We start from the raw sequence: 25531 nt of genomic DNA, 5'->3' as shown, positions 1-25531 counted from the left end.
AAGAAGGAAAAAACTAAGACAGACATATCATTTATAAGTAGGCTACAGTCCTTTCCTTCTAACCTCCAAACCTGCAAAAGCTTTGGCACTGGTGTTAGATGATAAGGGGGTTAATCCTCTAAACTTTAAGTACAGTTAAATACATTATCTCAAATGTCCATTTAATAAGAATTTTCCACAGCCAGTTTAATCACCCACTTTATCAAACAGTTGCTTTTCATTTATTCATTGTTAAGAATACATATTTATCAAGCATTGCTCAGTGCTGGTGAAACTCTTAGAGGCTAAGTGCCCCAAACTGCAACCCAAAACCAGTTATTTATTGTAAAGTTCTAATACTATGATTAAATCTAAATATCAGTGCTAGGCTGCTGAAGAGATATTGGGGCAACTTGGCTTGCATGCTGACAGAGAGTCGTGCATGCCCCTTGTGACACATGTGCCATAGGTCTGCCATAACTGCTCTAGGCAGCTGGGGGAAGTGAATGAGGTTGTCTGGTCTCCGCACTAGGGAAGATCAAATTGCATTGTGGAAGGAAGGTTAAGATAGGCAACTGACTTACTATTAGTACTTCTGATATATTTGAAAATGATATAGGAAAGAGGAAACCGAGGAAAGGTAAATCTGGATTAAGGGAAGAGACTGCAGTTCAGGCTTGTGTGACATGAAATAGTAATGTCAAAGAAATGGGCTTGCTGTGCCCATGGCAGGAAGTGGAGAAGTTATCCAGAGTGACGATGCATATATCCCCATATTTTTAAGAAAGAAAATCTGTCAAAGTACTCAAAACATCAATCTCATTCTTGTCTTTTTTTCTGCTTGTTAGAGTATAATCCTTAGCCTTGACTCTCTGAGCTGGAGATGAAATAAATTATAAATGAAGTAACTGCTACTGCCTGAGCTCTCAGCTCCTGTGAAATTCTGCCTAATTTAAGCTCTGGTGTGGGGGGGGTCTATTTCCCATTAACTGTCCCACATTTTCAGAAGATAGAGAAAGAAAGCACTGAATGAGGTATGCAGCTCATTATTAGTGCCTGTTATTTGGCTAGAACAACTTTATTCAATTTGAGTTAACGCATAAAGCAGATGTTCTTAAGGAAGCTTCAGCTGTAAGATGTACCACAGATGCATGAACCGTCTGAAAGAAAAGCAAATGACAATGCTAAAATAAATGTTATGGAAGAGGAAGATCTTTATAATCTATATAGTAGCTCAGACCTTTCTGGAAAAATGAGACTAGGTTAGACCATTGCACATGTTAGGGTGATGTTGTTGCATGGAGGGTGGCAACTAGGAAAAAGGCGGCAACATTCATGGTCCTGAAACAGTCAACGGAGAGAAGTCTGCTTGAGGAACTCCTTGATTGGGAGTACCTAGTGACTACATCAATAAGGATAAGATCATCATGTCTCAAAGACATAGATGAGGGCGTAAAAACCATGCACATCATGAAGATTATGGTGTCTACTCTAAAGACACAACTGGATCACAGAAGCCAATGTATGGGAAGCGGGGGGAAAATAAGACTAAATATAATTATTTCTATGAATCAAAAAGGTGCCTCCTTTTGCTTCAGTACATAGACATACTCCACTCACCTGAGTGCATTTGGACTCACTTCTGTCAGCATGATAAACTTTGGGCTTCATTGTAGAGGAGGTTTAAATATAAAGTACTGAGCTAGATACAAGAGAAACAGAAGCGAAGAAGGGGATCATTGGGACTAAAGAAGACACTCCCTGGCTGTACAGTTACTGCTTGCACCATACAGGCTTCCCCAGTCGTCTAGGAATGCTCAGCTCGCCTGCACTCCCATAGTCCAGTCCTGGGAAGCAGGTCAGTGGGCGCACACCTGCTTCTAGCAGTGAATTCAGTCCACTTGTAAATCAAGATTTGGAGAAAGAAGAGGATGCCTCGCGCATTTGACACTTCTTCCTTTAGCTCCCTCTTCTGGTGTGTCTGTTCACACCCCTATCCATTCCCACTGCAGGCCACACCACACCCAGAGTGACAGCTCTCCGTCCCAAACCGTCTCCCCGAGCGGTCCCCTGCGGTGGAGCTTGCACCCCTCGAGCTGCAGCTAAGACCCGGAGAGGTGGAATTTCAATTTGAAACTCCAGGTCCGAGGGAGGGCCTGCGCTGGGCATGCTCAGTAGCCGCGGAGCTCTGGCTGCTGCTGGGCTGCACTGCCGGACTCCGGGGCTGGCGCGGGGTCCCCACACAGACACCGCGGCGCTGCGGGGCTTCCTGCAGGCCGAGCATTCGCAGCCCTGAACACCTGGTCCCCGCTCACCCCTCACCCCTCGCCTCCTACTCTTCCTCCTCGCCCCATCTCTCGCGGAGGGGAGGCTGGTGCTGGTTTCTGTCGGCACCACAGACTGCCTGCTCTGCAAACCCCAGCGGAGGACCCTACAAACGAATGCGGAGACCAGAGGACGGACCCTGACAGTGGCTTTTTCTCTCAGCACTTTGCTGAAGTGGGGTCGTGGCGGAGTTTCTCCTCCGCCTCTCAATGTAAACACTATGCGGAGAGCAGTCGGCTTCCCTGCGCTGTGCCTGCTTCTTAATCTTCACGCTGCAGGTAAGGGGTTGCCGGGCGCAGAGCTGGAGCTGTGGAGGAGATGGGCAATTGCACATGCTTAAGGACTCTAGAACAGCTTGTCTCAAAAAGAAAAGAAAAAAAAGCCATAGAAAGCTAAAGCAAGGCAGTGCATGTGAGGGAGGGGTGAGAGAATACACCTGTTGGAAGACAGAAGCTGAAAACTTGAGCTAAAATCAGCTTTTAACCTTCTTTTCCTTGTACAAATGCTGAACATTTTCAGTATGAATACAGATTTGCTTCCCTTTCCTTTCCCCTGCATCTGGACTCTCTGTGTCTGTTTCTAGGCTATGCACTTGACTGCCAATTTTTCAGGAGAGAGACAAGACATCCTTCTAAATGTAATCTTTTCTACTGCAGCGTTCACGTTCATAAGGTCGCTGGCTAAAAAAGCGACCACAGGATGCGCAGGCTGTAACCTGATGGACCACATACATCTCCACCCAAGAGATCAAAATGCATGGTTCACACTAAGGACGCTGCTCCGGGCTCCTTTGGCCCCTGCTCTTGTCACTCGAATTTTCTAAACCAGTAAGAGGAGGGAAAAATTTCAAATAGGAGCTTTTCTATTTCAGTACCATGGTCAGCGACTCCTGACACAAGGTCTGATCTAGCTAGTTTCAAAACTGATAACCCTGGGTTTGACACTTGCTGGGACAAATTTCATGAGGTGTAATCAGTAATGAGACTAAGACTGCTCTAAAGTATAAATAGACTTAATGCCAAAGCCAATATCAAAACTCACGAGGAAGCAGACCTTAGGAGGAACCTGGGAATTTTATGAAGGATGTCACAGCAGACCCTGGTTTTTTAATACATAGGACCTCACTGTAGTGCATAAACTTGCTGGAATGATTTTTTTTTTGTATTTTTACACACACATGAACCAAAACAAAACATGGCAGAGAGATTTTAGGATCCCTGCTGCGACAGCAGTTGTCCGTGCAGCAGTCCTATAGCAACCAGAGATTGAGTTTGTTTCTCATCCAATCACACATAGTCATCTATTTCTCCAACTAACACTGACTGACTGGATATTGTGTTCCAGGAGTAGTGAGTGAAAAAAATGGTTGTGAAATTGTAACCCTTACAATATCTCTTTTTTTAAAAAGTAGTATGTGTGTAATAGTGGGAGTGCAATGTAGTGCTTTCTTATTTTAGCTAATGCTATTTTAATGTACTGTGAAATTTTTGAGCAAGTATTGTACATGAGGAGCATTAAAGCTATAATTAAGTAAAAATCTTAGTTATTTTAATTATGATGTAAGGTTCTATAGTTTATGGTATCTTCTGAAAACTCGGAATAGGAAGCTGTAACTGTTACTAAATTGTTTAATGTTAAAATATGAGATGAATATATGTATAATGGATTAGTTTTATTTACATTATTGTTTAATGGTGACACTAAGACAGACATTCATTACCAAAATATCTCAATTTGTATCAAGTTTATTAATGAAATAGCCATCAAAATATCAGTGTAGCTATTTTGAAACATACATTAGTGATGTTAAATATTACATTGCATGTATCTTGAATAATTATAGCTTAAAGTTATAAACTTAAAATTAAGTATATTGAAACATACTAATTTACTGAAAATAAACATTTGGGATAAAGAAAATAGAAGACTTCGGTTAATTAAAGGAGAAATCTAGATTGTTTCTGGAGCTCTGTCAAGGTTGTATTACCAAAGCTAAACAAATTCATCTCTATTTTGACTTCTTAATTTACTAAAATGATAAAAGATAAGATTATGCAACCAATTTGAATTTAATAAGGCAATGCATTAAAGGACTGTCTTTTTTGGGTTTTGATTACAATATGCTAATTAATTGTATTTGTATTTAACATGGTGCTTTAGATAGGTATTTTATCACTGAAATCACAAGTTTAATATTATGGTTATATTGCCAGTTTCATTTTGGATGCATTTTAATTTTAAACAGCAATTTGTGGGTCACAAGCTGTCATCAGATTAAAATTCATCACAGTTATCTAATAACATTGTTAGGGCTTTTCATTGTAACTCAAACAAACACAGATTTACTGATCTAGGCTCCTGTGGATTGAAGTAATAAGAAAATAAGTGAGCAGGAGGACCAAGATCAAGGAGTCACTGACTTCTTTCTATACTTGTTGAATGTCTGCATTTGTTTCTTTTTTTAAAGGTTCTCCTCTCTGGACAGAGGCAGACTTTGAAAGAAAGGAAATGAGTTCTATACATTTGGCCTTCTTGACTTGAAAAGCACAGTGATCTGTTTTGGTTATGTCCAGATTGTCATTAAATATTTACTACTAGCAGATCTGATGATATCTTGGAATGCTGTAGGGATGGGGGAAATTGGTCAATGTAAGAGTTTTTGTCTATGTTAGGAACTTGTTACCTGTGACATAGCCAAGCTCCTACTAATAAAAAAAAAACTATTTCAGCTTCAGCCAGATAATTTTCAAATATTTGGTTATGATTGCTTCTGATATTCTGAAGGGAAAGAAAGTCATAAAAATTCTGTCCCATCCCTGATTTGTAACTGACAGCAGAGAAAATCACTGTGATACGCTTGTAATGTTTTAGAAAATAAAAATGAGTAATGTCAATTACAATGTAATGTCAATTACAATGCTATGTAATTGACACTGTTAGGTAAGATAGCCCTAAGGAATTGCTGAGCATGGAGCTTACTAGGGAAACAAATAAACATGGCAGTGATTTTCATAGGTCTTCTTAATAAGAAATTTATACTTATTGCCCAGCCAAATGCTTATTTTACAGGTACGAAAACCAAGATCCAGAATAGTAAAGTGTTAGTCCACAGCTTTTTCAAGAAGCAAACCCAAGCTTCCAGAGCTGTGGCTTCATATTATACAAAATTATATACTGGTTCCAATAAGTGAGGCCACTGTTTAGTGAGGTATCAGATCCTATTTCCCTAAGTGTCTTTATTCTCTACCCTACTTGAGAACCAATATAATATACAACCCCAGTGAAAAGAGCACATCAAGAGTAGCCAAGAAGGCAAATAAATTTACTTTAATAATAGAGAAGGTAAAAACAATAATAACTATGTAGAAGATCCTCAGATAGTTTATTTTCTTTAGTGTTCCTTTTCTTTCTTTGTCCCATGAATTGCACTCCATTTGAGAAGACAGTATTATTGATAGGTTGGCATCTTAGTTGCAAGGGAATGGCTTTCTCTAGATATTTTAAAAGTTCTTATATGAAAGCTTTATTTTTTCTGGTGAAAGTTTTGGTAAGAAAAGAATGTAATCATTTTTAACCCATCATTCTCCTTTTGGCAAGTCCTGCAAAAATTTAATTCAGATTTCTGCTTTGGCCTTACTGGCATTCTTTCTGAATGGCACAAGGACTACTTTCAGTGTACCTCTTGAAGTTATCCCTTCACTCTCAGAGAAGTACCTAGTGAATTTCTGTAGCCTTTGAGAAGATGGAGCAATGGAATCTAGCAGAATCATGCTCAGAAGAAAAGACTTCTGATATGCAAATGATATATTGTGCCCACGATTTTAAGATGTTGCTTAGAATACCAGAATAAATTTTTTCTGTTCAGAATCACTCAATGAATTCTTTATAATGGTCCAAGATTTTCTAGGTTCTCTCATCTCTCTTCCATTACTACTTTGCTATTTATCTCTCAGGATTTCTTTCAATTTTTTTCTCCAATCGTATTGATCTTTCATTTTTGTCCCTAGAAAGCAGGCACTTATCTAACTCATATAGTATGTTTTGCTTTTTCCTTTGCTAAGAACACTCTTCAATTATCTTCAGGCCTTAATTATGCAACAATTGTAGGTCCTTATTCAAAGTTACTTTGTTAATGGAACCTTCACCTGGTATCCTATTTTTTATCCTATCTTCTCCAATACTCACACACTAAAACTTCTGGTACATGAGAGGTTTTTTCATCACCTAGGATACCTTATTTTTTCTTTTTTGTTTAGTGTGATTTATTCTCTCTGTATTAAAAGATAAACTCCTTGAAGGAATAGATTTTGGTGTACTTTACTACTGAGGGCCTCATTCCAGGCAAGCATTGTGCCACTGAGCTACATCCCTGGCCTCTGTACTTTGTACTTTTTGAGGTACTTACTATAGATTATGCTCTAGGTAGTACCTGGAAACAATGATTAACATATAAGTTTCTACAAAATAAATAAATATCTTTAAAAATACTTGTAATACAATGCATTGTATCTCAGTTTTGCATTCAATGTCTTGTTGGCACTCATGAAAAATACACCTAGTCAATTTAACCACTTTCATAATAGACTTAAAAAATTCATTTATTCATAATTCATGTTACTCCCTAGGAACCTCCAAGCTCTGATAGACTTTGCTACCACTGTGAACTGAAAAGTAACAAGTGTGGCTGTGCATGAGACCAGAGTACTGCTCAGCTCTGACAAAAATCTTCAACCTGATCATCACATAGAGAACAACCCAAGCGCCTTACTGGCTGGCCACATTTTTACATTTTAGTATGTGTAGGAAAGACTATAGTGTTATGAAAGGATTCAGAAAGCTTATTTACAAATAGGGATTTAAGTCACTAGACAAACTTGTCTGCTTTTTTGGAATTTAAACACAGGGATAAATGTCCTGGAAAACACATATTTGTAGCATTTTGGAGACTGCATATCGCATCCTGTCTAACACCTTGTAAAAATTCTGCAATGCATTATCTACATTTTTCCTTCTGTTATTTCTCTCATATTTCTCTATCAACTTCAGTTCTCATCTTGTCTCCCTGTTATTGAACATCATTAAGGAGCTTTTGTAAGACGTATCTTTCCCAAAGAACATTTATAGCATTCATCTAATTTGAACAGTTTCTGAAATTTGAAAGTTCTTTTTACTGAATTCCCAGGGGCAGTTAATACAGTATTTCTTTGTTTTCTTCTTGCTCCACCTATGTCTCAATTTGTGTTTTGAGTTCTTCTGAATATTTAATGGTTAGCACTCCTTAGATGTTTTGTTGTTAAAGCCTCTCTCAGTCTCTCTCTGAGCAATTATATTCATACCTCATACCAAAGCTTCCAGAGTCTATAATCCTATCTCAGATATCTCTCCTTCACTCTGTTCCTATACTTAGAATTACTATGGCTATTGAGTATTCTAAGATTCTATAAGAATCTGATATCCAACTGTTTAAGTCATCATCTTCCCTATTCTTGTGTGATTAATACAAGGTTCCCCACAACCAGCCAAGCCTAAAGTTACGTAGCAGCTCATTCTAGATTCTTCCTATGCTGCTTCTCTAAAACATCACCAAATCTTACCACATCTTACCAACTCTGTTAGTACATGTCACTGTCTTTGGGATTCGTTACATTTTTTGCTTATAATAAATACATTATAATAACCTCCTATGAAATCCAACCTCATAATAATGTTCAAGGTAAAACTCCAAAAACATACACAATTTTTTCTCTTTATAAGAGGCTTCAATACACCCAACTCCCTTTCCTTCCCTTAGAATAAAACCAAAACTCATTAGTATTGCAAAGTCTTTCATAATTAGGTATTTTTAATGTCATTCTTACTTTGTTATCATCATGTCCTCTCTTGGATAGTTATCATATAGATTCATATCACTTTTGATTTATTATGTCTTCCATTCTTTTCGCAGTGTTCCATTTACTTTAAATATCTATACTAAGCTTCTTCTTCTTTTTGTTTTTTTGATAACTCTTACCACAATTTCAGACTTTGTTCCAACATTGCCTACTTTAAAAACTTTTCCTTTGATATCATACTTCATTCAAGTAACTGTTCTATATTTTCCGTTATGGTGTAATGATAAAAAATTAAGTTCTAATATTAGCCTCCTAGGTTTGAATCTCATCTGTTATTTATTGGTTCAACTCTCTGTGCCTTCCTTTTACTCAGCTGTAAGGTAGGTTCAATACTATGGTAACCCTTCCACCAGTTGATCTGAGGATTATTCATCATAGCTAATGTATAATGCCTCACAGAGCAAAGATGGAACACTGAATATATTCAATAACAAATAGTTGTTACAGTTGTATTAGCATGTAAAAACTTTTACTTTTTAAAAACTTTTATTACATTTTAGTCAAAAATGGAAAAAAAGCTATATAAATCCTCAATAAAACAATAGTATTAAAAGAAAACAATAGTACCAAAAGAAAACAAAAAGCCAAATGACCATTTAAAACCAAAACAAATATATAGTAAAAATAGGACTACTTTTTAAAGTCACTATAAGTCTTTCTTTAGTGAAGGATGGACACCATGAAAATAAACTTGTCTTGGTTTCATTAAAAAAATACTAGCAGAAATTTTGTCTTAGACATTTTTAAATGCTCATAATGGTTAGTAAATTAATAAAATGCTATGTCTCATTCATATGTGGAATCCAAAAGGGTTGATCTCATAACAATAGAGAATAGAACGGTAGTTACCAGATGCAGACAAATCAAAAAGGATGTATAATTACTACTAGACAAACGATATATAATTACTATTAGGTAGGAGGAATTTTTAGAGAATACAGCAGGCAACATATAGGACATAAAGTAGATAAGTTATTGTCTGGCACAGGCAATGAGGAGGCAGAAGTGGGTGGATAGTTGTGAGGAATGACTTTCCCTGAGATTATGTAGTATCTTTTTAGAGTGATGAAGACGAAAGTGTTCAAAATTTAATATAGGAATAGTTTTACAACTCTGTCAACAAACCAACAACAATCCATTGGGCTCGCAGATTAAAGGGATGAGTTGAATAATATGTGATTATTATGTTTCAATCATATTATGTGAATTATTATGTTTGACTGGAGACACGGACTTTGCTCAGAGATTTAGTCCAGTCTGAGTGAGAATGCCTTCATTTTGTGAAAAGGGACAAGGGTCTTTGTTAAATAGAGGAGAATCGGAATGGTAGGCCCATGATAGGTGGCTTCTTAAACTGATCGGTTTTACAGATAAATATACACGAAAGCTGAAGATCTGGAATGCACAGCAATTTTCTGAAAAGGCCTGGGTATGCCTTCATAAGTGTGTGTGCTGCTATAGTCTGAATATTTTAGTTTGAAGATCATGTCCAGATATGTTGGGTATATGGATGTAAGGGAGGGTGTTCCCTTCATGAAATCAAATAGGGTTCTCACATGTGCACCCTGGAAATCAAGCACTCTTCTCCTCCTTGGATTAATTTCTGCTGCCTGCTATGAATCCCTGCCAGCTCAGAAAATCTGAATCAAGGATGCCTCTGGTCCCTAATACCTCATGCTGTAACATCAGCCTCACAGGAGCAATCCTGTCCCCACACTTGATACCTTGTAATTTGCCTTACAAGTCAGTGTTCTCAGCCTCAGCCTCCATCTCTTCACCATCCCCAATTAAAGTGTATGTCCTGCTTCATGTTCTGGAAGCAATCTCTTCTCAACTAGTTGTATTTTAGAAAGGGTGCAATGCAATGATCTACTCTATGTAATAATAAGTATTAATTATATGATCCTTCCCCAGTGAATTTTCATGCTTTAAAGGAATCACTAGAGACTAAAACCTTAGCTAGGTGACATTAATGTCAAATGGTAGACCAAGGGGCCAGGACAGGGTGGTGAAATATGTGTAACCTATAAAACCTACTATATGCCTCTCAGATATCTAAATTCAGATAAGGAAGAGCAGGACAAGAATCTTTTCCAGAGTCTGACTGTAGGCTTCTTTCTGTACCCTCTCCTCTCTGAATGCCTAGATATTTATATCCCTGTAATATTATCACTATGTTAAGATGTTAATTTTTCTGTGTTCTATGTGTTCTTTTTGCTACATTTTAATATTCCTAAAATGCTGTGAAATTTAGTCTTAAAACAGATCATTTGTCTTGCAATTAGAATCTACCTTTGCAAGCAGCTGGAAAACTCTGCTATAAAAACAATGGAGGTTATTTCTAATCCTTATAACTATTTATATTTTAACTCTTGACATAACAATGGATGATATATAAAAACTGGCTTTTGCAAGTAGAATGTTTCAATACTCATTAAGTATGCATGAGCTTCAATTTCTAGGATTTCTGTAAAATTAACATTTCTCAGTTATCTAGGACATACTGGAAATTTTCTTTACTTTCACATTTCTTCAGAGGGCATATTTTGATAGGGTGCCTGTTCTAAAGGCTGCACCGAACGTGACATACAGGAAGGAGCATTCACTCCTGTCAACCCCCTCCTCCCAGCATGTTTGGACTCAATTTTTCAGGAACGGACTGAGAGGCATCTGACTATGTCTGTCTCAGTTCTTGATTCCACTCTTCCAGTAGACTCTGAGGTCATTCCTTCTTCATGATTTATGTCTATTCATGTCGTCCCAAACTATCCTGTTTCAATTGCTTTATGTTCTACTCTGTAACTGATATGTATCAAATGAAAATAGCCCTATTAAAGCTGGACAAAATTCAGGAAACATGAACCCAATTCTTTCACTGCAATTTCACTACAGCACGTAGCACGTAACAGATTTTTTCCTGAAATGTCTCTCAATCCCTTGGCTTCAAAACAGAGCTTTCATTGTACGGTTCCGTTTTTGAGATAAGAGGAAGAAGTATTTTTTATACCAGCCTTGAAGTGAGAGTAGGAACTGATTTTCCCTAACAGTATTTAAAGAAATGTGTAAATGTGTTTATATTGAACATGCAGGGAAAGTTTAAAAGGTGCCTTAATTAAAAACATCCCTAATGGTCACAATATTAATGTCCTCTCCTAAACAGAGAATAATAGGGGTGGCTTTATAAAAATAGACTAATTGGGGCTGGGGATTTAGCTCAGCGGCATAAGCACCTGCCTTGCAAGCAGGTGGTCGTGAATTCATCCCTGGTACAGATAAAAATGAAAAAGACCAAAAAAAAGACTAATTACTTTGTTGTTAATTTCTTTACTTTTATTGTAAATATATCAGACACATCGCTAGTCAAGCATGTAAGTTGCTTAGAATTAAGAATGTTTCTGCTCTTCCTGGTAACATTAGCTTTTCCATCCTCGTGACCGGTTCCTATAGACTGGATCTTAGGAAAACTACTGGAAAGAGCCGCTGTTTCTATTACAAGTACGTTTAAGTCTTTTGGTGGTTCGTGTAAATTCACAATTTTAATAAATACAATTCATCTCACTTTATAAAATCCAGATTTATTCTTTTACTTCTTATAATAGAAAAGCAGGTTTACAAAATGAACAATTTTGTCAAATTGACTATTAAGTGTCCGAATACAAATGTTCACACATATGATCACATTTATGTGTATACTGCCAAATTACATAAGACATGCAAAATGAGTTTTATAAAACTAGTTTATATAAATGCAGAGCCATGATGGACTCTTTTGAAGCATATTTCCTACTAAGATTAATAAGAATGAGTAAATGTTACATTTCGGGAAATTACCCTAACAGACTTCAACTGTTGTATCTTAGGAAGGCTAAAGTATTTAGCAGGAGGCTCAGTGTTGATATTTTAGGCAAGATAAATTGAACATTACTACAGCAATGAATTCTTTTGTTACCACTACCAGTATATTTATAGAACAACTGAAAATAGATTCAGCATTACTTTTTTACACTCAAATATAACACTTTTGAAAATCCTTGTCCTTATAAGTTTCCAATGAGTCTCTTATTGTATTTATAGAAAATTTTCTCTTTTTAGAAAAAAATCAAGACTATGCAAAATTGGTCTACCTGAATTGAGGTTTCTCTTGTATTAAATTATGTTTCACTTTTAGTTGTAGATATTTAAGAGCCACTTTTATTTTCTGATCAGAAAACTGAGGTTCTTGGAATTAGACTTGCACGGCTTCACCCAGAGAAGAGGAAGGGGCTGGAGAGTATCAGAATTTGAGTCTTTGTCCCTAAACTCTTAGTTCTTGTTCATATAAAATAAGTATATTTTTAAAGCTTGTTAATCCCATCAATAGGCATTTTCTCATATAAATATTATTCCCATGAAAAAGTGCTAAACATATCCTTTTTTTAAAATGTGCATGGATGTCTTTGGCAAACCATATATAAATCATTATGTTAGAAAAACTTTATTCCTTACAGATGGAGAAAATTGTCACTGAGCAATCAGATAAGATAACAAATCCCCCTACCCACCTGATAAAGACAGACTCTGTAAACCTCACTTCACAAATCTATGTAGACAATATCATCACTAATTTTTCCATCTACATGCTTATGGATTTTACGTAGTTAGCTCTTCTGAGTTCCACATATATAATTGTTCTTGGGACACTTCTGCTTCTGTATACTATGGAAACCCATACTTCTTTATCTAAATGAAGGATACTTCTATACATTTCTATTAGAAATAGAATAATACTACATTTCTACTGTTGGAGTCTTCCCATAACATTAATTTAATTGACAAACTAAATTTGCCTTGATTTTCTGTCAGTGTGGTTACAGAAAAGTTTTAGACAGAAGGCTCAGGTTCTCATTGGGTTTTGGAGAAAGGTCTCTCCTTTCACATGCATGCCTCCAGCATGGAAGCTTGCTTCATCAAAGCCAGAAAGAGTGAATTTTAGCAACACTGAAATCATATCTTTTCACCATAATCAAAGAAATGGTAATACTTAACATCTGTCATATATATTGATTGAAAAAAATATTTAGTACATTTTCAATGGGAAAGAATTAAACGGGTGTGAGAATACCAATGAGTGTGGATTGTAAGTGTGTAATGGTTGATACATTGTGTCAACTTGAGAAGTTTAGATGCTTAACTAAATAACTCAACAGTTTTGCATCCTGGGTGTAGAGGATTAACTCAAGAGGAATATCCTTACAATGTTAAGTTATCCTATTTGTGAGTGTAGTGTTCAGTTTATGTTGTCAGGCCTTTAAAAATAGTCTGTAATGGTTGATATAACTCAGCAGTTCTGCATCCCAGGGTGTGGAGGACATGCCTTTACCTCTCCGGGATGTTGTTCATTGTATTGACTTGAGAAGTTTAGAAGATCAACTGAGTGACTCAGTAGGGTGCCAGTGTCCTCACTTTGCAAATAACCTGAACCTGTGCAAAAGTAGGGCAAGAGCACTGAGATGGTGTAAGTGTTACACCCACCCACGGGCCAGTCGCCTGCATACAATATAAGGGAGGAAAGAGGTTTACTCTTCCCCTGTTTTTTGCTCTTGCTGCTTTTGCTGTCTTCTGCTTCCCTCAAGGTGTTGTCCCTGTGCCATGCCTCCCTGCCTTGGAGCCGACTGATTGTAGAATGAAAACATCCACAAACTGTGACTTAAATAAATCTTTCCTTCCTTCATTTTGGGTATCTGTATTTTGTCCCAGTAATGAGAGAAAATAACTAAGACAAAATTTGCACCAGAGAAGTTGGTTCATTGCTGTGACTACAACTGACCACGTGGTATTGGTGGGAAAATTTTGGAAAGTTTCAGAAATGCCAAAAGAAAAACTAAGGAGATTCTAGTCAGAGCTCAGAAGACCAGAAGGCCTATATAAATTCTGCCAGACTAGACATGTTTCTGTTGGGAAGGACTTCATTGGCTGTGGGAGTCCACACAATATTTTATGGCTTGGCAGGAAGTTTGTCTGTATTTTGCTTATATCCAGAGATTTTTCCTGGGTCTAAGATTAAGGGCACTTTAACTAATCTGGCAGAAGAAGTTTCAAGGCAGTTAAATGCTAAAGCAATGGCATGGCTATTGTTAGGAGCTTTTTAAAACCAGATTTATGTTTTCAATCAACAGCAGAGTCTAGCAGGATGATTTAAAATGTATGTGTTTGGTTAGAAAGGAAGTTCTAGTAAGGATGTGGGCTGCAAAATTAGAGCTGAGGAGATCTTGGTTGTTGAGAAGGAACAGGAGAATACAAATGATGTCTTGAGGGCATAACAATAAGCAGCATGTCTTTATCCTTTGCAGCCTCAAAACTGCAAAAGTGAAAGATTGATCTGAGGAGAAAGCTACAGAGCCCAATATTCCAGAATGGTGGTGGCCACACCATGTTCCCGAGTGCTGGCAGCATAGAGAATTTATTCCTCAGAATTGGATTGAGATTTCCTAGTGATATGGGCACTTGTGTCATACAGCCAAGAGAAAAGTAAGCCTGGTTACTGTTCTAGGTAGCAGCAGATCTTGGCAGATTCCACATGGCACTGGTTTTAGGTACATGCACAATGCAATAATTATGGAGTTAAGAAGGCTTCCATCCTCATTTCAGAAGGCCTAGAAGGTCAGGAAGTGCATCCCTGAGAGGACAATGTGTAAAGCTTTAAGTGTAAAACCAAAGGTGCAGCAGATACCCCAGAAGTTTGGAGAAGCCAGAAAAGTGTATTGTCTAAGGAAAGCTGCAAGGCTAGAGCACGCCCAAGAGAGAGCTGTGTGAGCTATAATTACTGAAGCGCTGTCAGGGTGGAGCCACTCACTCAAGCCCTTTGGAGCTCACAACTTGTCATGGATTGCCTTGGATGTGGTACATGGAACTGCAAGACTTGATGGTTTGCCCTTCTAAAGTTTAGACTTCCTTTGGTCCCAATCCATTGTATTCCCCTGTTTGTAACATTTAGAATGGAAATATGTATCTTCTGCCACTGAACGTAGAAGTGTTTAACTTTCTTTTCATTTGTACAGGTGCTAAATGTTATGGTTATTATGTAATGCAAAATGTTATTATACTTCATACTGGATCTTAAGAATTTTAAACCTTTGTTATAATGCTCAAATTATAAAATCATAAGAATAGTCATGTCTTTGTATCTGAAAACTGTTTTAAAGAAATGTGTCTGGTTGCCAAGTTGACACAAGATGGATTGTAATCATTGATACAGTGTCAACTTGAGGAGTTCAGAAGCTTAACTAAGTAACTCAGAAGCTCTACATCCTGAGATTTAGAGAACATGCCCTAGGGGGGCTGTTTATATTCTAACATGTTGTATTAGTAAATTCATGTGTCAACCTGAAAAGTGTAGAAATTTAAATGACCCAGTAGGAACCAGGGTCCTTACTTTGTAAACATCCTCAACCTGTACCAGAGGAGGGCACAGAAATGGTGTGAGTGCTACACCCACCCAAAGACAGATAGCTGCTTATAAAGCAAGAAAAGAGGTTTGCTTCCCCCGTTTTGCTCTTATTGCTTCTGCCACAATGAAATATTGTCCCTGCCTTGCCACCATGTTTTGGAGCAAGCTGATTATGGATTGAAACTTCTACAAACTGTGAGCTAAATAAACCTTCCCTTCTTTCATTTTGGGTGTGCAGTGTTTTGTTTCAGCAATAAGAAAAAAGTAATCAAGGTAGGATGACATCCTAAAAATTTGTCTAAAATTTCTTACCTTCTTTCTTATATTTCCATATTTTAACTGCTCCATGCATCTTTTTTAAGTAAGTATATAAAAACCTCCACTTTACTGATTCTCGGTTAGTGGTGTGTAATCTACTACATAATGAATACACTGCAATTATGTGATGACTATTTTTAGTTCCATGATTTCTATTTAGATTGCAAAATGTCTGTTTTATTTTCTTCAAATTCCTTATTCTCGTTTTCTTTTATTTTCAGATACTGAATCAACATATTTGAAAACCCTTTTTATTTTTCTCTTTTGTTTATTCTTTCTTGGGTGAATATTTTCTGTCTTCTTCCACCTTCTGACCATCTCTCAAGACAGTGGTCTCTCAATGTGCTATGTACTTATTTTTAAGCTCTGGGGCATATCTTTAGTGAAATCTATCTTTCATGTAAACACGTGGAAGTTCCATTTCTATCCTAGTTTCTAGAGACATCACTATGAAAGTATTTTTCAGTTGCTTCTAAGACTCTAATACCTCCAGATTCTAAAGCATGTTCTTCCTTAAGTATCTATAAGCATTTTTTCTGGTTTTCTTCTTACTGCAATATCACTCTTACTAAGTTACTTTTTTTTCTTTTAAAGAGAATAAAACAACAACAAAGCAAAACAGTTAGAACCTGATATTGGATTTCAAAAATAAGACAGTAGGGAATCTACCATAGTTACTGTATTGCATGTTGTTATTATCTAAATAGTTGCTTAGACTACCAACTTTAGGCTTGCAAAATCAATCAAGCAATAAAAGCTTTAGTTTGTTACTTTACTTCAATTGCTATCATCTCAGTCTGTGTTCCTCTGAATCAGCCAGTTGCTTACAGTGGAAGGGAGTGTTCTCTCTCATCCTGTGCACTAGCTAGCTCAGAGGGTGGGGCATGGCTTCCATTTGAGTTCTTCCTCTGGCCTAGGGGTTGGTTCACAGGAGCACATGACTTCCATCCTGGTTCTCTCCCTGCCTGGGGGGTCTCCACTCGCTCAGAGCATGGGCTTCCATCCTAGTTTTCTCTACAGCTGGTGCAGCTTTTCCTGGATCACCATTAAGTTAATTCTAACACCAACTTTATGTCCAGGCCCATGTCTCTAAATATTGAAATTCTATTGTACTTTTTGTATGTCCTCTTCTCTATCTATAGTGAATCATTTAGCTTTAAATTTTATCTGTTGTGGAATGACCCATGAGTTTGTCTCTGTCTCTCTGCTTTACTATTAATAACATATTTAGTTATCCATCTCTGGTTCAATAACTCTACAGTGATATTTAGTATCACATTCTTAACATTTTATAATATTTTCTTTAATATATATTTTTAATGTCAAAATAAAAGAGATAAAAGTGAAGTAGCATTTGAGGCTAGAGAAGAAAAAACTAATTCTAGATGTTTTCTCAGTGGTCTTCAAACTTCAGAACTGGAATACAAGAAAAATTATATTATAAATCTAGATTTCTAGATTATGTAAACCAAGATTTCTGCTGTAGCAGCTCTAGACTTGCATCTTGGAAACTATCTTCATGTTTCAAGCCATCATGGTGCAGGGAATCTACTGATAATATTTTGTAAATTTATATCCCACTGAATGATACTGGTAAGATACTTTATATTATGCTACCAGTTTTGTATGTATTAATCAAGGACAGGATGGTATTAAGTCTTTTTACATAGACAACTGTATAAGGTTGAAAAATTTGAATTGTGTTTAAATTGCATTTCAAATTAGACTGACTTTCCTTGCCTTGCCAATTTTAGCACAATATTCATCAGATGGACTTACCTATTCTATTTAAAAGAAGTGACTTTGTAAAGGCTGTGATTGATATATAAAAAGCAAGATTGAAGAGAAGTCTGTCATTTCTCAGTTCTTCATTGTATTAATCATATTCCCATTGACAGGGCAAAGTGCTTGATACTCACAATTTAAAAGAGAAATGGTGTATCTGAATCACAGTTCCAGAAAATTTAATTTGATGTTCTTCTGGCTCCAGCACAGGAACATCACAGCAGAAAAGTGTGAGGGAGCAAAATTGCTTAGTTCATGGTGGTTGGGAAGTAGACAGAGTATAGTCCACTTTCCAATAGGTTTCTTTGTGTTCTCTTGAAGCCTGAGAAACTAACTGCCTTTTCTGTATTCCTGTCTTCAAGAATCACCCATCAGGTTCTGCTTCCCAGCTTTTGAGGCTTTTTCCAGCATGATTCTTTAAACTTTTCCAAATTCTTCCTATAAAGCCGTTCAATATCAATTTTCTCTATGTATTACTTTCCTAATGCTACAACCAAACACCTGACACAAGTAAAGGACAGAATGATTTCTTTTGGCCCAGTTTTCAGAGTATTCATTCCATGGCCAGCTGGACAAATGGATAGAAGATAAATGGATCCATCACAGGCCATCATGGCAGAAGGCTATAACAGGGAAAAACTGTTTAGTTTATGGTGATCAAGAAGCAGACTAGAGAAACAGCTTTAGTGTACCATGTATGATCTCTAGCTGCATTTATTTCCCCGTCTGAGAAATATACTACTGCCTATCATCATCTCAGCTGTTCCTTTTTAATGCAATGTTTATGATGAAGCCAGAGCAGAGAAATTGCTAAGTTTTACAGGTTTGCATCCAACAGTCTTTGTGTGACCAGAATATATCTCCACAATTCTCAGCAATTCTGTCACACCAGTATGCCTCAATTTTAATTGATAGAAATACAAGCTCTTTTTTTAGCAGAAGACCTTCCGTGGTGTACAGTAGCTGACAGTTTAAGAATCATTTTCTGATATCCCTAGTCTTGTAGAGTATCCAAGTCACAATTACATTTCATGATTCTTATATAGGTAATATAAATGGATTATCAGTCTTCAATTCTGCTACACAGAATATAACTTTTAAGTATTCAAGCTACAACAGCTTGTCAAAGACAGTGACTAGTTTTGATGATTTTGAGATAAACAAATTTTATTTTTCTGCATGAAATAAGAGTTTCTCAGACTTGTTAATTCAGACATCACTAGGAAAATACATAATCTATGGAATTAAGAATAGGATACTTCAGAATTATTATTCTTACCACTTTTTATTAATAAATAATAGTGCTGAAGTATTTCAGAAGTATATTAGCTTTTTGACCAGAAGGCATTCAATTAGGATTTTACTAAAAGTAATTTTCTAACTGATAATAGCGTCTCAGATGACTTTCTACAATTATGAAAGGTGAGTGATTTTCTGTTCTCCCAGAGAATAAGTCTATTTTGTGAAGAGCTATGGCTGTAGATATAGTGAAGTGGTTGCCTTAGACTTGAAAAATAGACTAGACATGCTATTTTAATTCTAGTGTAATTTTTCTAAGGTGTTTCTAAGATGTCTCCTATTTGGGGGAAGGCATATTGTATGTTTGAGTAAACTTGGGTTGCTTGTTTTTATGATAAGCTTTCCTACCAAATAAGAATATATAGTATTTAGTAGTATAAGAACTGTATCTGTCCTAGTAGTTCCATTGAAATTTAAAATTGATCTACTGATTGCCAAACTTTGTAAAAATAAAACGATATATAAAAAATAAAGAATTATAGATCCTCACAAGATTTGGAAAGTAAAGATAAAAGATAAAGCAAGAGGGGGTTGGGGAAGGAATTTTGTGTAAAAAGGTAAGTAGATTTCTAGCACAGCATTTGAACAGTTTATTGTTGCCACAGGCATGCCAAGGAATGATCTGAGTGCCTAGTTTTAGTGGACATCACATGAAGCCATAACTACATTGTGATGTCCTCATGTCTTATGTTTCATTGTCTAATGTTATTAGACAATGTTATTGTCTATGTTATTCAATCTAATGGTTTTCTTTTGGATTCATGTCTGTTATCTATTATTGTGGTCAGTGTCTAATGGGAGAAATAGTTACTCAATTAAGTGAAAATTTACCTAACAAAAGAAAGAAAGATGAATGTATCAATCAATCAATCAATCAATCAATCTATCTATCTATCTATCTACCTATACAAAGGTAGTAACTAAAATATTTAAAATCACAACAGCTAAAACAAGATCAGAAATTATTTTCCTCTCATGTAAAGTCTGAGGCAGAAACTCTGGTGTCAGTGTGATAATCTCACTTTCATCACAGACCAGAATCCTTTTGTATTATTTCCCTATGATGTTCAACATATGGAAAGAGAGAAGGAAGGGCCACATCTCTGTTCACATCATGCCTACTCACATTCTAATGGTTATTTCTGGAGCAAATGACAGTCCCTGGTTGCAAGGAAGACTGAGGAGGGTAGTCTTTAGCTAAACAGGCATATTCCTAAGTAAGAAGGATACAGTGGAATTTATCAGCCTTGGAATTTGTTACCGTGCGTGTACTTGGGTTTCTTCCCTTAGAGACAGTAAAGTACTCTACAAACATTAAAAACTGTACATCGTTAACTATACCATGAGCAATATCAGATAAGAATTAAATAAGAATCATATAAAGGTTATCAATTTAAAAAGGGAAAGCTTAACATGATAAAATGCTTAACATTTGAGAAAAAAGTAGAACATTTGGAAATAGAAGTCCAACAGAGTATTGAATTGTGAGTTTACATGAAAGAGAAATGCCTCACCTTAAAAAAAAGTATCAGAATATCTGGTAAACATAACTTTTTCAAGCAATGCCCTCTTCTGCTCATCTCCATATCAGTGTGTTCAATATATTAAGGATGACTAAGCAGGGGGAAAATAGAGACTAACTTACCTAAATTTTTTACAAGTCTTTGTTTCCCAAGAAAAGATAATTCTCTTTGTTAGACATTTCTACCTAACTTACCAAATAGGAACATTGATTTTTCACCATTTCTTTATTCTTTTAGGGTGCTTTTCAAGAAATAATGATCACTTGTTGGCAATTCACCAGAAGAAAAGTGGGAAGCCAATATTCATCTATCACCAATCTCAAGACCTTGAGAAGAGCCTGGATATTGCTCCACAAAAGATATATAAGCATGACTATCATTCCTCTTCAGAAACTCAGATAAGCAAAAGCCAGCAAATAGTTAACTCAGAATTTCTTAGAACTGCATATGATCCATCTCTCAATCTGCTGGCCATGGCTGGTCAAGATCTTGAAGTGGAAAATCTTCCAATCCCAGCAGCAAGTGTGATCGTGGTGGTAAGTATCGGGTTATCTGATGCTGATTTTAATGCTTTGTGGTTTATTTTAAAAAATAACAGTGAATATTTATCATTGAATCTCAACAATTACTTACCATAGCACTTCTCTCTCCCTGATATTTCCTTTCTGGTCCTTGATTATTGTCTGCTTCTTTTCTCCCATAAAATTAGAAAACTTGTGTGTATCCTCCGCTTGTAGCACAATACATGTTGTCTAGTAGATGCTTAATAAAAGTCTGAGTTAAAAATTACTTCAGGAAGACTTTACAAAAACAGAAGATCATATCCTATACTGAGTTTCCCTTCCTGTATGATCTGTATGAAAAAGTGTGACCCTATGTAATACATAGCATTTATTTAAGATTCTCTTGAATTTATTTAAGATTCACTTGACTAAAACCGAACTAAAGTAACTAAAACAGAAAGAGTATTTTAAGGCCAGGAATTTTGTTACAGGAGTGATGAGACTGTTTGGGAATAACTGGTGGATGATACTCCTGTTTGTCAATGGACAAACATCAACCTACATTAATCAAGGTGATGCAAAAAAAAAAAAACAAAAGACTGTCATGTTATATTCTTGAATAGATTATCCATGCTAGAAGTTTCCAGTTCACCTGTTAACATATATGTTGGGCTCTGGCCCTCTCAAGTTTAAAAATCATAGCAAAAGGGGCTCATCAAAACTATAAATCATTTGGCCATTACACAGTTTTACATATGTATTAGCACATCACATATTCACATGTGAAATTATTGTATCAAATTTTTATATAAATTTAAAAACTATAAAAATAAAATAATAGAAATTAAATATCAGTAATTAAATGCTTATTATCACATTCCTGCCAAAAGAATAATAAAATGAATTGACTTTTGAGGTTAGAATAAGTCTATGGAACTGTTTGCATTCTGTAACCTCTTCATGTCCCAAATGAAAATTTAACATTCTTCTTTTTCTTTATGTTTTGCCTATTACATATAGTATACTTTATTTAGTATTGAGAATCAAACATCTATTCACTAATGTTTTCAACTAGCAGGAATTGAGCATTTATATGACCCAGTTGTCACTTGGAGCATCAACAAATAGAGACAAATGAAATAGTCTGTTTTTTTCTGGAGAAGTGTCTCATGTCAATAATCAACAAAAATCATAAATTGAGAACACAAAATGAACTGTGTTAAGAACAAATATGTGGGTTCTCTGGTCATCTAAAGAACTGAACGTGTGTGTGTGTGTGTGTGTGTGTGTGTGTGTGTGTGTGATTAATAGTAGTTGTTCTGACAGGGAAAGTCATGTATTGCATCTATTCAGTGAAGATAAATCTTAATGATATCTTTGGAGCAGCACATGGCAATATGAATGCTAGGGCCCATGGGAGATCAAGCCTGTAGTGACCATTATATACCCACAGTTATCAACTCCTAAAGTCACTATGAATTATAGTTAAAGAGATATTTGTCTTATAATGTCATGCACTGTCTAATTTAATATCATTGCATCAATGAGGAAGTCATTTCACTTTTAGCCTATTTATGGTTTAGAGATTCATGTTGAAGCTATGTCTTTTCTTTTAAGTGATAGAAACAATAGGCAATTTTGTTACAGTACTCTTATCTAACTTCTCTTGATCTAGTTTCTAACGGTGCTATGGTTTTTGTATCTTGCAACAGTATTTTTTAGTTCTGTTTCCTGTAATGCACTTGCATTATTTATGCACGTGATGATTTACTAGGAAAACCATGGAGGTAGGGTTATTGTTAAAAATAAATCAATAACATTCAGCTTCCTCAAAAACGGAAACGGATGACATGCAATTAAATATCAGCTGATCTGAAGGGTCTAGAAAAGCAATTTAGACCAGAATGTAGATTATTCAAGTGGTATATTCCAGGACAATTTATCAATGCAAACCGTAAGGCTCAACAAATATTGGAATGGTACTAAAGGATTTTGTGGCTTAATTTAGACCACTGTTAATGAGTATGTTTCTTGAGGTGGTGAATTATTTGGATTTTTTCCCAAACAGCATAAAATTACTTCCATCCTCCAAAATTTGTATATAATTACTTCTTTCCCCTCTTTCTCTGTTTTTGCTACAGTGAGTTTTAGAATGACAAATTTAGTAAGGACATGTGTCCCGCCTCCTTCCCTGATTCCTAATTGCCAGCACAAAGCTTTTCATATAAGATTTGTCCACAAGTGATTTTTTTCCCTTTTTCTTCTTTCTTTTGTAATCAGAAAAATCTGCAGTTTACTTGTTCCATGGGAAAGACAGCATAATTAGAATGTTTATCCCAAATGAATGCTAATTATGTTCCAGAAACTCAATTAAAAAGCTGTTATTAGAGTTTCTGTCCAAATATAATGTAGGAAGAAATGAATGGCCTCGAGGTCAGAGCTGAGGTAAAAGGAGAAAGTGGCTTTAGCTCCTCGTTGCTGGAAATGCGACAGCTTTTTTCACTGTATCTTCACAATATTGTGAGGCCACAAGTCACACACCAGGAAGAAAGAAATTCAGGATACAAATGAAAATAATTGAAATGATGTAGGCCTTACCACTTCAACATTGAGGGAGCAATGTTCTAGTCTAGCCAAATACGAGAAAAACAGAATGTAGGAGGCTTTTTTAAATAAAAGGAACAATTTTAGGGTCAGCAAAGAAAAAAGTTAGATTATGGCCTACTCCACGGGGAAGACTGGGAAAAAAATGAGGAAAAAATGCAGGACGAAGAAAGAGAAAGGAAGAAGGAAAGAGTATGATGGGAAGGGAAAAGAAGGAAGGGAAAGGGACTTGAGGGTGCAGTGGTAGCTCTTCTAAAGCACGTAAGATGATGATGCATTTTCAGAAGGTTGAAACTGTCTCTAGGAGAGTCCTGCAATCCTATATCATTTTTCAAATCATTCTCCTTGACAGCAGCCAGTCAGACATTTTACTTTTTGACATAAAATATTCTTGCAAATACTTTTAGCAGATATTTGACTTACAAGACTATTAAAATGTCATAAGCTTTAGATAACTGTGTTTCAAAGGGTTTCAGCTACATTTTGAATGATTTGAATCTCACCTCGATTTGTTTCTGTTACTGAGCAGTTTAAGGAGAGTTGTTACCAAGAGACGAAAAATCCTTGACTGTAGGTTGTAGGGTATTGAAAGTCTCTCCTTCTTATTATCTTACCACAGTGAAGACATTTGGTTAACATTTACTGTGTCATGTGATGCTGATAAATAATTGTCAGATTTGACAAAGTGGTTTCACTATACTTTTTTATTTGCATATCTTATAACTATTAGTAACAATTCATGGCCATATGATAGGATTGAACTTATATCTCAGATCTAAACCATAAGTCCCACTCCTATCCAAGGATATAGCTCAGTGATACAGTGTCTGTCTGGCAAGCATGAGGTCCTGAGTTCGATCCCCAGTACAAAATAAAATAAATAAATAAGTGCCACCCCAAGAGCTTTCCTTTAAAGGAAATATATAGAAGGGGATGTTACCTGTGTGAAAACTGGAGAACTGTCAAGTAGCAAAGGTGGCATTTCAGTGTATGCTAAAGCACATTACGTGAAACTAAGTCACAGTAGCCCTTTTAAAAAACAGTGAGAATACAGGAACTTAAAACTTATCCTAAAGAAGAGTTTCTACAAAAATGAACGACAAAGGTCCTCTTCTAAACCCTCCAGAAGTGCCTCAAATATGCAGCAAATTGGCAATGACTTAAGAGAAATTTAAAGTGTCAACAATATGCCCTGAAACCTAGACTATTTGCTAATGAGAAAGACTATGTTTTAATGCAACCTATTGACCCTGTTACATTATATCCCTCAAAAGTTTCAGATTTGTGGAAACTCCTATAGCTTGTCTACTTCTTGATTTTTAATGACTGCTTATATAGTGAACAACAATAAGATTGTGCTAAACTGTGAGAGAAGAGTTCTTGAGCTAAGTAACCTGCTCTTGGTCAGCAAAGTCACAGAAAGTACAATGCAAATGCAAGTCTTGAAAAAATTTATATTACCATATATTAAAGGAAGCCAACACATTTACTAACAAGTCAAAATGCTAAATTGATGAAAGATATAGATGTACTACAATGTGCAGTGTGGTTGAAGTCTCTTCCAGTGAATCCCAAGTTCTTAGAGGAAATCATTAGAAAAGCATGAAAGAAAAATACAATTGTTAAAAAGTTACAATTGAATGAGGTTAGTCAGCCATCATCTTAAGACATGCACATGAAAATTTCTGAATGGGAAAGGAAGGATCACACAAAGAGTTGAGTTCATATAAGAAATTAAAGAATGACAAAAGAGACATCACAGCTGAATTGGAAAGCATTATCTATTACATGATTTTGGCACAATTGGTTAGTTAGCAAAAAATAAACTTGATAGCAATAAATAATAATTGTTTTGTGCTAAGTACAAAACATTTTTAT

The 25531-nt window shown here is 36.0% G+C and overlaps 1 protein-coding gene across 1 annotated transcript in view; it reads left to right on the top strand.

The window, feature by feature from the left end:
- The first annotated feature begins 2054 nt into the window (after positions 1 to 2054).
- Ptprr (protein tyrosine phosphatase receptor type R) overlaps positions 2055 to 25531 on the top strand; it is a 276029-nt gene continuing 252552 nt past the window's right edge. The window contains exons 1-2 of the mRNA XM_013159524.3: positions 2055 to 2582; positions 20784 to 21082. Of these exons, the coding sequence (XP_013014978.3) occupies positions 2525 to 2582; positions 20784 to 21082 (357 nt within the window). The 5' untranslated portion in view covers positions 2055 to 2524. The remainder of the gene's footprint in view (positions 2583 to 20783; positions 21083 to 25531) is intronic.

Source organism: Cavia porcellus, unplaced genomic scaffold (assembly GCF_034190915.1).
Source record: "Cavia porcellus strain 051 isolate PalLab524CR breed Dunkin Hartley unplaced genomic scaffold, mCavPor4.1 scaffold_8, whole genome shotgun sequence".
NCBI classification, from domain to species: domain Eukaryota; kingdom Metazoa; phylum Chordata; class Mammalia; order Rodentia; family Caviidae; genus Cavia; species Cavia porcellus.
Note: the sequence above shows the minus strand (reverse complement) of the source record. Positions and strands in the feature narration are given on the sequence as shown.